Source organism: Fukomys damarensis, unplaced genomic scaffold (genome assembly GCF_012274545.1).
Source record: "Fukomys damarensis isolate Sample0158 unplaced genomic scaffold, DMR_v1.0_HiC HiC_scaffold_13, whole genome shotgun sequence".
In the NCBI taxonomy this organism is placed as follows: domain Eukaryota; kingdom Metazoa; phylum Chordata; class Mammalia; order Rodentia; family Bathyergidae; genus Fukomys; species Fukomys damarensis.
The window spans coordinates 15,880,924-15,894,314 of record NW_022900925.1 but is presented as its reverse complement, the minus strand read 5'-3'; the positions used below and the strand labels follow the sequence as shown (position 1 = coordinate 15,894,314).

At 38.4% G+C, this 13,391-nt stretch overlaps 1 protein-coding gene and 2 pseudogenes across 2 annotated transcripts in view; 2 read left to right on the top strand and 1 right to left on the bottom strand.

Moving 5' to 3' along the window:
* The first annotated feature begins 370 nt into the window (after window positions 1-370).
* The window catches only part of Vps53 (VPS53 subunit of GARP complex), a 171,487-nt gene continuing 158,466 nt past the window's right edge, over window positions 371-13,391 (top strand). The window contains exons 1-2 of one of the 2 annotated variants that reach the window (XM_033762863.1): window positions 371-459; window positions 1,235-1,330. In XM_033762863.1, the coding sequence (XP_033618754.1) occupies window positions 1,322-1,330 (9 nt within the window). In that variant the 5' untranslated portion in view covers window positions 371-459; window positions 1,235-1,321. Of the gene's footprint in view, window positions 460-955; window positions 1,004-1,234; window positions 1,331-13,391 lie in introns of those variants that run through there. The other variant, XM_033762861.1, reaches the window with a different exon arrangement.
* Window positions 8,244-8,948, bottom strand: LOC104874903 (annotated as a pseudogene).
* Window positions 10,546-13,266, top strand: LOC104874904 (annotated as a pseudogene).

The following is a 13,391-nucleotide window of genomic DNA, read 5'->3' as shown; positions in this document are numbered from 1 at the left end:
AGACCCCACCAGGGAGGTGGGCGAGCCCTCGGGCCGGGCACTGCCCGGTGCCCACGGTGCGACGGGCATCTCCCTGTGAGCGGGTGGGCTTGGGGCTGTCGGCCGTCTGGCCGGTCTACCCAACACTCTTGCTCCCGAACGCGGGTCTGGGGTAACTGGCCTTTCCGCACCGCACAAGTGGAAATCCCTGGGAAAGCTTTAAACCCTGACCACAGTCGGGCAGTTCTCTGTACTGTGACCCTGACTGCCTCTTGGCTTTTGGTCCAGATACTGTCTAGAGTCTTGATAACTTTTGTTGTCAATGACATGTCCTTTTTAAAAAGTTCTTGGGCCAGATGTCCTGAACTTGAATGAAGTCTATCTCATTTTCACTTAGTACCAATCCCATGGACCAGGGCCATAGTTCCAATATTACTGGCTTCTATCCTTGAAGAGAAGTTTTACTTTGCTTTTGCTTTGGTGTGTATCTTCCTCACTCAACCTGTGTGTGTGTGTGTGTGTGTGTGTGTGTGTGTGTGTGTGTAGGGTACCATTCTTTCGTGCCTTCTACCATGGAAAGGTACTATGGGTGTCTTCAAATCACCACTATGCAATATGCTGACCGAAGTCCCACTCAAGGGCTTTGTCTGGAACAGTTGGCTCAGCCACTATTTCCTCAACTGTGGAATGAGGAGTCTGAATTACAAACTCTTCAAGGCTCTTCCAGCTCTAAATTCTTACGATTCTATGGCCTCTATAAAACAGCAGATGGCTTCTGCTAGATGCCAATAAATTGCTTTAACGTGACAGTTACTGGTATGGAAATTATATATGGAGTGCACAGAGCTTTTGTTTGTTTCAACTTGTTATTTAATTATTGAGTCTGAGAATGTTTATTAGGTTTAAAAGTAATTTTTCATCATCATCATTATTATTATTAATTAGGCTGTGATCTTTTTGGATGAAGACAACTTTTAACATCTTCATACATGTTGCCAAGATGAGAGATTCAGCCAACATTAAGGTAGCAGAAAGCCGAAAGAAAGTCTGAAATTTCAACTACTTAGAGCAGCATCTTTAACTCTCTGAAATGAAATGATATATGAAAATGATACTTCAGTTTGGTACCAAGGTGTCTGGCAAACAGGAGGCTTTCTGTATTTTCACATTTGCATGTGGAGGAAAAACAGCTCTCTGTAAACTTTTCATACTACCCAGAAAAACTTTCTGTTTTCCACTTTCTTTCCCTACCCAGATATCCTGGTCACCTCTAGCTCTGGTTTTTCCAGAGAGTGACAAGTGGTTACAAGTCCTTGCTGCCCTTCCCTTAGGAATCAGCAATATGTACCTGGTATGTAAACCCGAGTGATGGGCATAAATCTGTCTTCCTTACAAGAAGTATGTTGTGGGCTGGGGATGTAGCTCAGCGACAGCTCTTAAGGTATCTTTAAGAAATGAATCATCACAAAGCTGACAAGAATAAGCATGAACCCTGGCTTTTTGAGTAACAAACCCCTGTGGGCAAATGATAATGCCAAATTAAAAGCACTGAGGGGTGGGGGCACATCAAGCCTAAAATACACGCGTGCACACACGCACACACACACTCACACTTTATATGTCCTTCAAAGGGTTTTTGTTTTTTTAACAGTGGTTGGGTTTTTTGAGACAGGGTCTTGCTATGTAGTTTGGTCTGGCCTCGAACTCACTGTGTAGTCCTGGCTGGTCTCGAACTCACAGCCAGCCTCCCATGTCATTCTTCTGAGTGCTGACTCAAGATTACAGGTGTGTACCACCACGCGCAGATTAAAGAAGGAACTTCTCGGGCTGGGGATTTAGCTCAGTGGTTCTGCTGCCTGCCTCGCAAGGACCCATGTTCGATCCCCAGTACCAAAAATAAATAAATAAAAAGGAATTTATAAATGCCCAGCTTGGGAGGACTGGGTTCTTCTGCCACTAAGATATGTGATCCTACCTTTTGGTCCCCTCTCATTACTTTAAAGGCACCATTCTGGGTGCTATTGGGGAGCAGTATACAGGGACGCACCCATGTCAATTCCCTGGTTCCCCACCCTTAAATTGAAAATACCATTATTTACTTGCTAAATATTTGAGAATTCTCCAGTGAATACCATTAGATATGTGATGTGAGCTTCTACTCTTAATTAAAAACATTATCTTCTTCCCTAGGAAAATGCTTCTATAAGAAAAAAAACTATCGAGATTCATATACAGATATCTTCATATTGAGTTCTAGAACTGAAAGAGAACTTGGAGGTCTCCATCCATTCATCCACTTCAGAAATCCTAACAGAAAAAAGGAAGCCCTATTCTGAAATGAAAGCTATTTTTCTTAGCACCATATTTCATTTCTGCACAATGGACAGTTGAAACAGAGGCACAGCAGAAAGGACAAAAGAGAAATGAAGTGATAGGAAGAGAAACAGAAAGATACAGCACAAGGAGAACATCCATCAAAAAGAGACCAAGATACATTTGGTCACAGATAATGAAAGGTCCAAGAGCCCCCTCCGTCACAGGAGAGTAGGCATAATGATCCAAGTCCTGCGAGCGGCACTCACAAAAGTTGAACCAGGAGGAAAAGGACGGAACACACAGGGAAAAGTGGAACAAGGCATACAAAGAGAAAGCAACACCCTTTCATGGGACAGTATCCCCTTTAGGCTAGCACCAAGAAAAGCCGAATTGCATTTAAAGAAACATGGTGCAGCCAGGCATATTGGTGTATTCTTGTGATCCCCATTACTTAGGAGGCTGAGGCAGGAGGATCACAAATTCAGCCAGGTATGCTGGCATATGCTTGTCATCCTAATATTTGGGAGACTCGGAGGATCCCTGGGAGTTTTAAGGTCACCCTGAACTACAGAAAGAGACCTGGTCTCAAAAACTCAAATAAAGTAAAACATAAGTTTGAGGCTAGCCTGGACAACTTAGTAGACTATCACAACAGTCTCCACTACCACATTAAAAGGGGGAGGATCAGAGAGAGTATGGTGATACATGCCTATAATCTGGCATTCAGGAGGCTGAGGCAGGAGGATCACCTCAAATTTGATGGCAGCCTGGGCTACATAGTTCAAGGCCAGCCTGTACTACATAGTATGACCCTGTCTCAAAACAGCTAACCAAATTCCATACATACATACATACATACAAAGGATTCCTCCACCTACCTTACGGCATGGCTTGGAGAACTAGGTGAGACTATTTTCAAAAATACATATTAAACTACATGCTTTACATAATCTATTGTTCTTTATCTTGGGGTCCTTGAAGCACAGTTCCCTGCTGTTAAACTTCTTAGTAGCATCTATTAGATTGAAGATACCCTAGACTGCAGCTTCCTTGGTTTTATCCTGGACAGTTTGCAAAAGCAAACTATGAGCCTGAGAAGCACAGTCACACCCCAAGCACATGGTTTCTGCAAACAGTGAGCGCAGCTGCACACCGCAGGGAAGTCTGTTCTTGTACACAATGATAAGATCCATGTCAATAAAATCCATAATTTACACAAAGAACTGATTATGTAGGACTTGCCTTTGTGTTGCCTTACATTTTGTAAAGTGCTTTCATGCACACATTTCTTTTGTGAGTAAGTGCAGAAGTCGACTTGTTTGCAGAGTCACACCTAAAAGCAAGCATTTCTAAATTCAGGTTTTAAAAATATTCAAGGACATCAAATCATTAAGATAATTACATTTGAAATGAGTTAAAAGAAATAGCAAATACCTATAAATAATTTCAGCTGTCTTCCTAAATTATTAGACTAGTATTTTTCAGTATGTTCATGTCATAAATAATTCCATAAATCTTACTTGCTTTTTCAAGTCATATGACTTTTTTTTTTTTTTTTTGGTTTCTGACCATAAAAGGAATATATTAAAAAGTAAAACATGGCCACTATGGGAAACAATTACCACAAATAATGCTTTCACTGAGAGGTAATCACAAAGCTCACTGTTAACTATTTTGTAATATTTTTTACGGTCCTCTTTATAATTGTATATTTGAGGTGATGCCTTAATTTTGAGAATGAATATTTCACCTGCAATCATTTTCAGTGTTACTTAAAATTACACAAACTTCATTTTTTTTCAAACGTCATTTTATGTCATTATGGGGGTGGTATTGGGGATTGAACTCAGGATCTTGTGCTTGCAAGGCAGACACAGTGCCACTGAGCTAAATACCTAGCCTTCAAACTTCATTTTAAATGAAAGAGAAGTAATGACGTGGATTATTATTATTTTGTGTTTCACAGAGGGGAGGATAGGTTTTCACATTTGTACATAGGCCAACATAGACAAGGACTTCTTCCCTGGTGTTCTTAAAATTTAAAATATTCATAGTTCCACCCTAATTAGGGCCCATTTTCTGTCTTTGGAGTAAGCAATGTAATCTCTTTAGGAACAAAAGTGCCTATTTAAGTCTCATTTTTTTTTCTTTATATAGTCTCAGCTCTATTAATCTGTTTAGTACAGAGCATATTTATTTGGGTACTTGGTTATTTACTGAAGGAATAAAGCCATTGTGAAGCTAAGAATATAGTGACTTTTACCATGCACAGCCAATTTCAACTCCAGTAGTTATTTCTGAAGATTGTAGGTTAAACCCAAAGTGGCCAGAAACTAAATGCAGAACATCAATTAGTTACAAAGACTTAAAAGATTTATTTGGGAAGCAATCTTCTTTATAAATAGCAACAAAGACCTCAGCATCAAGACTTTTTTTTGGGGGGGTGGTACCGGGATCAAACTTGGTACCTTGCCAGAACCACTGAGCTAAATCCCTGGCCCAAGCTTATTCTTTTATATATATATACTTGTTAGCACATGTTTGCAGTACAAAATGATTAAATTCGTAGTGGAGCATTGGTACATGTGCGTAACACTTCTCAATTCTTTTATTCCCTTTCCCCATCACCCCAATTCCTCTTTTTTATCTTGCCAGCATCAGATTTATTTATTAAGTCTATCAAGTTTATCATCATGAACATAGATTAACAGACTAACAGGCCAAAAAACATTTCAAACAATTATACTAAATCAAAGTACACTTTAGATACATTGGTCATGCTATATTACAATAACTTGTTTCCTATTGTCTGTCTGTCTTTTGCACTTTATTTGTATATTGAGTTTCTCATATAAAAGCCATATGAAATTTAAGCCTATGTGTCTGATTTACTTCACTTAATGGTTTCAGGGTGCACCTATTTTTCTACAAATGATTCAAGTTTATCCTTTTCTTCTTTTTTTTTTAGTGGTATTGGGAATCGAATTCAGAACCTTGTCCTTGAGAGGCAGGCATAGTGCCACTGAGCTAAATCCCTGACCCCAAGTTTATCCTTCTTCGTGGCAGCAGAGTACTCCATTGTGTATGCATACCACATTTTCTTTATGCAGTCATCTGGACATCTAGACCTATATGGCTTGATGGACACACAGGCCATTTCCAATATTTAGCTATTATGAACTGTGCTGCTGTAAACATGAGTATGCATGTATCACTGTAATATGATGTCTTGAACTTTGAACTCCTTCAGGAAGATACTTAGGGAATATCTGGGTCAAATGGAATTTGTATTTTTAGTTTTTTGAGAACGCTCCATTCTGATTTCCATAGTGGTTGTATCAGTTTACACTCTTACCAACAATAAATAAGGGTTCCTCCCACACCCCAACCCCCAAGCCTATCCAGCATTTGTTCTTATTTGATTACTTGAAGATAGATAGGCATTCTTTCTGGAGTGAAAGGGAATCTGAATGTTGTTTTAATTTGCATTTCTTGATCAACCAGCAATGTTAAACATTTTTTTCAATGTATTCATTGACTATTTGTATTTCTTCACTTGAGAAGTATCTATTAATTTTAGATGCCCGTTTTGATTGGGCCTTTAAATTTGGGGGGAATATAATATTTTTGAGTTATTTATAGTTCTAGATATTAGTCTTTTGTCTGAGGAGTAGCTGGAAAAATTTTTTTCCCATTCTGTAGATTTTCTCTTCACTCTCTTCGTAGTTTCCTTTGCTGTGCAGAAGCTTTTTTTTTTTTTACATCTAGATCACATTTATTATTTAACTCTATAAACTTGGGCAAGACATTTTATCTCTTTTAATCTAGTTTCCAAATCTGTAAAATGGATTAATATAAAATACTTCACAGAATTATCAAGAGAGTTAAGTAGTAGGTATAAATCAACTTGCCATAATTTTCTTGTAACATACTAGGCATTAAATAAATGTTTATTGCTTTCTACTTCTTTTTTTAAATTGAGTTTATTGGTACAATCTAGGTATACAATACAGTTACATTCTTTATTGGGATCCTGTACCTTTACATGACAGTCTTGATTCTCATTTTTTCCCCTTGTCCCTGCCCTCCCTTCACCCCCTCCCCCTCCCCATTTACAAACACTTTATTTCCATTTTTTCATTTTCTCATATTTTTTCCTCTCCCTTATTGCCTTTCTCCCACCCTTCCCACTTTCCCTATACCTTTAGCCCTTTTCTTCCTATTTCACATTATTAATTATGTCATTAGGATCTTGTGTACTATTATAGTTTTTCACACAGAAACTATTCGGTATTTACGCATGTGTGACTTATTTATTTCACTTAGGACTATATCCTCAATATGTATCCATTTTCCTATGAATGACTCTAATTTCTCATTCTTTATGGCTGAGTAGTAGTCCATTTTATAGAAAAGTCACATCTTCTTTATCCATTTTCCAACAGATGGGCAAATGGGCTGTTTCCAAGTTTTAGCTATTACAAACAGTGCCACTATAAACACTGTGGTATGATTCTTTTTAATTCTTTTGGAAAGATATCCAGCAGAGGGATGGCTGGGTCAAATGGAACCTCTAGTCCCAGCTCTTTGAGGTATCTCCATATGTCCTTTCTTTTCTAACTTGTGCAGAAGCTTTTTATTTTTTTATTTCCTAGAAATAAAAAGCAAAACAAACATCTTTTATTGACTCCTTAATCATTTTATGACTTTTACCATGCATATTGTCTTTGTGTGTTCTTATATCAAATATATTCAAGAAACTAAAACAAACTCTGTAAGAATGAAAATTTGATGGCCAAGGGATTTAGCTCAGTGGCACCGCACCTGCTTCACAAGTGCAAGGGCCTGAATTCCATCCCCAGTACCAGAGGGGGAAAAAAGAAAGAAATTTGCACAACTGCTTCTTCCCTCCCCCACAGAAATGTTGTCATTCTAAAATGCTCAAAACAAATGCTAAATCGTCATTTATAAATAAGTCTTCATATACTCTACATATAACTTACATTCTGCACCCGCCTTAATGATAAAATGAAGCACTGGTGAAGGGACACTAGAAGCCCAGGCATAAAATATAAAAACATCAGGAGACTGTAGATCCCACTCCAGAAGGAATGCACCAAACATATTCACATTTATTTTCTTTTTGTTTTTTAAGCAAATGACAAAGACCCAGCTCTTATAAACCTAAGCTCAACATTACACATTTAAACAATTGTCAAAACTTTACTAAGTTGCTGGCCAACTAGAAAACATTTTTAAATATGCACTGAACCAGAAATGTATTACCATTAATGCATTAATATCTTTCATTACAAAAAACTGGAGGGAAAATGGAAATTATTTCTGTGGAGGACTTGTCCTGGCAATGTTAGCTTCACAGCAGGTGAACACTGCTTGGCTCATGTTTCAAATGGAAAGCAGATTCACACTGGTGTTAGAGTACAGTCTTGTTGTAGAGCTACTCAAGAGTCAAGGATCATCTTGGGTCACATTTTTTAAAAAGCAAAGTTGGGTTGGGGGTTTATTTCCATGGCACTGCATCTGCCTTGCAGGCACAAGGCCCTTAGTTCAATCCCTGGTAACACACACACACACACACACACACACACACACACACAGCCAGTCAAAAAAGCGAAGTGTATACAGAGATAACAACAATCTTAAAGACAAAAAATGGTCCTACTGTGTGATCCCAACAGTAAATTCAAAAGTCTATGACAGAGGCTCTGATGAGCTGTTTATAAATACTTTAGAATAGGTACATTTATACTGAAAGTTGAGTTCATTTGACATCTTCAAAAAGTGGCTAGGGTTGTGGCTCAGTGGTACCACGCCTGCCTGGCAAGCACAAGGTCCTGAGTTTGATACCTGGTACCAAAAAAAAAGTTCCTGTTAATTTTCAAATGGTGTCTGCTGTAGTTTAACATTTGTTAAAGACGTGCATTGAATTACTTGTTATCCAAGTGTAGCAGCTGCTCCTTACCATTTATTGTTAAGGACTTTAACTGTCATCTTCTTGAACTTCTACTCTTTCTTGACTATTCTTGACAATTCTCTTTGAGGTGTTTTTTTTTTTTACTATTAACAATTTTAGTAGATGTTGATATAGATTTGAAGTTACCCATCCCACTGCCACCAAATGACATGAGTTAAAAAGAAGTGAGGTTCCCATGACCTAGGGACCTGAATGAAGTAAATCTTGTATCAAAAGAAGAAAATCCACCTCCAAAGGATAGAAATTCACTAAAGCAGAGGAAAAGGAGCTTGAACCATGGCTTCTACTTCCTCGGGACCCCTTTAGTTCCCTAAAAAAGTCTTTAAATGGGTCTTCAAAGAAGTTGAGGGAAATGGGTCCCTGCCACAAAAAATTCCCTGAAGACATCACTTGTGAAGCCAAACTCAAATGGACAGTCAAACTGACTTTCACCTCTACACCATTTTTGTTTGCCATATTTGTCAGAGATGTCCCATTTTTTCAGCATCTAATAACACCTCAAAGGCCTCAGCCAATGGCTTCAATTTTTGCTCTGCTTCTTCTTATCCTCAGGATTTTTGTCTGGATGCCACTTCAATGCCAGTTTCCAGAATGCCTTCTTGATGTCTTCAGGGGAGGCACAGCTCTGCATTCCTAGAGCTTCATAGTGATCCACCATGTTTTAACAGTTTGCAGGAACAAGTCGGCCATGCAAAGGAGGGAGATGCATGGCAGGCCCCTTTACAGCTCCTGCACAGTAACCTGGTAGTGGTGGTGGTGGGTTCCTCACACTTTCCTTTCTCTCCTTTCTCCAACAACAAAACTGCAGAACTTTTTAAATTTGGTGTGATCCCATTTCTTGATTGCTCAGGCTTATTCTTATCTGGCAGCTGGGTGTTACCACGTCTCTGATGGACCTCATGAACTTTTAATAGACAGGTAGATGAGCTATTAAGGTGTGAGACAGGCAGAGAAAGTTTCTGTGTTCTAGGTAAAATGAGAGAGTTTCTTGATAGAGGTTTTGGAAGGATTTGGAAGATTTTTTGTTTTTGTTTTTTTGTTTTGTTTGCTTTTTGAGACAGGGTCTCACTATGTAGTTGAGACTCACCTGGAACTCATTATGTACCCCAGGCTGGTCTCAAACTCACAGTGATCCTCCTGCCTCAGCCCCCTAAGTGCTGGGATTACAGGTATGCACCATCATGCCGAGCTAGGAGATTTTTAATATTAGTGTGAGATGATGGTCAGGGGTATTCATTATAAAGATACTTCCATCTTCCTTCTCTTATGTGTTATATGACCATTGTTTCATTATGTGGGATCATCTGTGGCTTGATTGATTTGTGGTTTATGTTTTCTTCTATTTATATTGCAGGCTCAATCTGCTGTTGTTTAACACTAGTCCAGTATAAGGGCACATATAAACTCTCAAAAAGAGGAATGGAAAGTGAGAGAAAGAATTATCACTATTTCCAAACAATACTTATCAAGGAAAAAAAGAAAAGGAAAAATGAGTTGGGGTGTGGCTCAGTGGTAGAACACTTGCCTAGCACTAAAAAACAAATAAACAAACAAAAATATATATATATATGAAATAAGTAGCGCTGGGGATTTACCTCAGTGGTGCTGCTACCTGCCCTACAAGCACTAGGTCCTGAGTTTGATCCCTGGTACCAAAAATAAAAAAAATAAAGATTTTCTATAAGTATTAACTATCAATTAGAAAATATAATGGAAAAAGAGGATCATTTACAATATTTTTTAAATTTTATAAAATGATTAGTTTTAGATCTAACAAGAAATATGCAAAGCTTATGTGAAGATAGCTACAACTACTAAAATTTATAAAATCCTAAGTAAATAAGAACATGGCCCTAGAAGACAAAGTTTAATATTGCAAACATGTCGATTTCCCTAAACTGATCTATAAACTCAATGAAATCTTAGTCAAAATCCCAACTCTTCCCAAAGTTTATACAAATTAGAGAGAATATGCAAGAATGGCCAAGAAATATTTGAATAAATGACACTGGGAGAGGGAGAGACTTTAAAATATATCAAAATATCTTACAATGTATTATAATTAAAACAGTATAGAAATAATGTTAGGCTGGCCTAATGGTTCACATTTGTAATCCCAGCACTTGGGAGGCTGAGGCAGGAGGACTGCTGAGTTTAAGGCCAGCCTGGGCTACATAGTGAGTTCAAGATCAGTCTGAACTATATAGCAAGATCCTGTCTCCATAAACAAAAACAAACAAAAGAAATAACATGGGTTAAATAAAACAAAAGTGAACAATATTATCACCAGTGAAGAACTCTTACAAAGTTGAAGGGTATAGTTTCATTGGTCCCATGCTTGCGGCACATCATCGCTGTTGATGGGAAGCCACCAACCTGGGCAGAGTTCCCCAAGGGTGTCTAGTGTACACCATGGCTACAGTGCAGGCCCTGGGAACACAGGCCAGCATGAAATGGACCTCATAGCAAACTATCGCCCTCAGATGTTGCAGTAATTGTGTATACAAGTGGATCCATGGGAATTCCCAAAGGAGTCCTTATCTCTCACAGTAGCATCATTACTGAGATACCTGGGATGGAAAGAATTCCAAACCTGAGAGAGAAAGATGTCCACATAGGATATTTGTCCTTGGCCCATCTTCTGAGCTTGTTTGTCTTTCTCATGAATGCTGCACTGGCTACTCTTCACCACAGACTTCAGCAGATCATTCTTCATATAGAATAAAAGGAAGCAAAGGGGATACCTCTATGTTGAGACCAACACTAATGGCAGCTGTTCCAGAAATCATGGATTGGATCTACAAAAATGTCATGAAGAAAGTGAATGCAATGAATAGTTTTCAGTGGAATTTGTTTATTCTGGCCAATAATTATAAAATGGAGCAGATTTCAAAAAGGTGTACCCCACTCTGTGACCACTTTGTTTTCCAGAAAGTGTGAAGCTTGTAGGGGGAAACATTCTCCTTTTATTGTGTGGTGGTGCTCTGCTCTCCGTGACCCCACAGAGGATCAAGAACATCTGTTCCTGCTGCCCTTGGTTCAGTGAATCTATGGGGGCCCGGAACAATCCTGGAAGTGTGGGATACAATACTAGGAGAGTAGAGCACCATTAGTTTGCTGTGAAATCAAAGAACTGGGAGGGTGGTGGACACTTTAATACTGATAAACCACACCCCAGGTGTAAAATTCTTATTGGCAGGCAAATTTCTTTTTGGGGGCCAAAATGTGACAATGGGATACTACAAAAATGAAGCAAAAACAAAAGCTTATATTTTTGAAGATGAAAACAGCCACAGGTGGCTCTGTACTGGAGATTCTGGAAAGTTCGTCCCTCCCAGTTGTTTGAAGATTATTGATCAGAAAGACTTTGTAAAACTGCAGAGGCCTGAGAGTGTGTTTCTCTTGGGAAAGTAGAGGCAGCTCTGCAGAACCTCCTGCTGATAAATAACATTTGTGTTTATGTGGAGTTATCATTCTTACATCACTGGACTTGTTGTGCCCAATCAAAAGGAAGCAACAGAACTGGCTTGAAGGGAAGGACTTCAAGGAACTTGGGAGGAGCTGTATAACAGTAGTGAAATGGAAGACAAGGTCCTTAAAGTGCTTTCTGAAGCTGCTATTTCAGCAAGTCTGGAAAAGTTTGAAATTCCAGTAAAAATTCGTTTGAGCCTGTGGACCAGAGAAACTGGTCTGGTGATAGTTGCCTTCAAGTTGAAATGTAAAGAGCTTAAATGCATTACCAGGTGGACATTGAGCAAATATGTGGAAGAAAATAATTATTCCCTTTTGGCATCAGTTATGCTGCAGTGAGTTCAGATCAAATAGGAAAATACTTAAGATGCATGTCTTAAACTGATGCAAACTCCATTCCTCATGTTAAACCTAAACTGTTATTTCTCATGACATCACCGTTTTAAACTGACAGGCTTAGAAAATACTAAGACAGAAAACTTGTATCTTTTTCTTCTTTCTTTATCCTCCTGTTTACCATTTATAACTCTGCTTGTCAGTTAAGAGACATTTTCTGGATCATAGTGGGGGAGCAGTGATTTTAAAACCTCACATTTTTAAACATAATTATATGTGCTGTATAATGTTCAGTTTGTAACTTTTTTCCTGCCAGTACTGGGAATTGAACTCAGGACCTTGCACTTGCCAGGAAGTCATGGTGTAACTTTTTAAAGTTTGGATGTAAGAAAGGATAAATAAGAATATAAAAATTGGTTGCTTGGGGGCTTTTTTACTTGATTTATTTAAAAATATAAGGGTACTAATGTGAAATTTCATTTATGAAATCAAATCATTGATTTATGAATGAAATCATTTATGAATCAAATCATTGTTAAGCAAAAGATTTGTTGTATAATTATTGCCTTATATGCATTTGAGAGAAATAAATATACCCATACTTATGTTTTAAGGAAAAAAAGACGCCAAGGATTGGCCAGGCATGGTGGCACACCCTTATAATCCCAGCACTGGGAAGGCTGAGGCCAGCCTGTAATACTACATAGAAAGGCCCTGTCTGAGAGAGAGAGAGAGGCCAAGGATTTCTGGCAGCTACCAGGAAACAAGGAAACAGTCTGAGATGGTCTCTCCTTCAGAGCCTCTCGGCAGGGACCAATCTTCCAACATGTTGATTTAAGACTTATTTCCAGAACTTTGAGAAAATTTCTATTGGTATGAACTACCCAACCTGTGATAGTTTGTCAGGGCAGCCCTACAAATCTAATATAATGCCCTACCACACAACAAACATAAAAATTAAATTTCAGATATGTTAAAGGTTAAATACTATACCATAAATGCATTTGAAGAAAATATCTTTGTAATTCATAGGTTAGAGGAAGCTTTCACATATAAGGTATAGAACCCAGATGTCATATAGAGAAGGACCAATAGATGTGTGTACATTAAAACAAAACTGTACATCAGCTGGGCACAGTGGCACACACTTGTAATTCTAGCACTTGAGAGGCTGATGCAGGAGGATCACCTTGAGTTCAAGTCCACCTGCACTACATATTGAGATCTTGTCTCAAAAAATGAAACAAAAATAAAGGCATTACATTATTAAGTTAAAAAACAAATAAAAGTCATG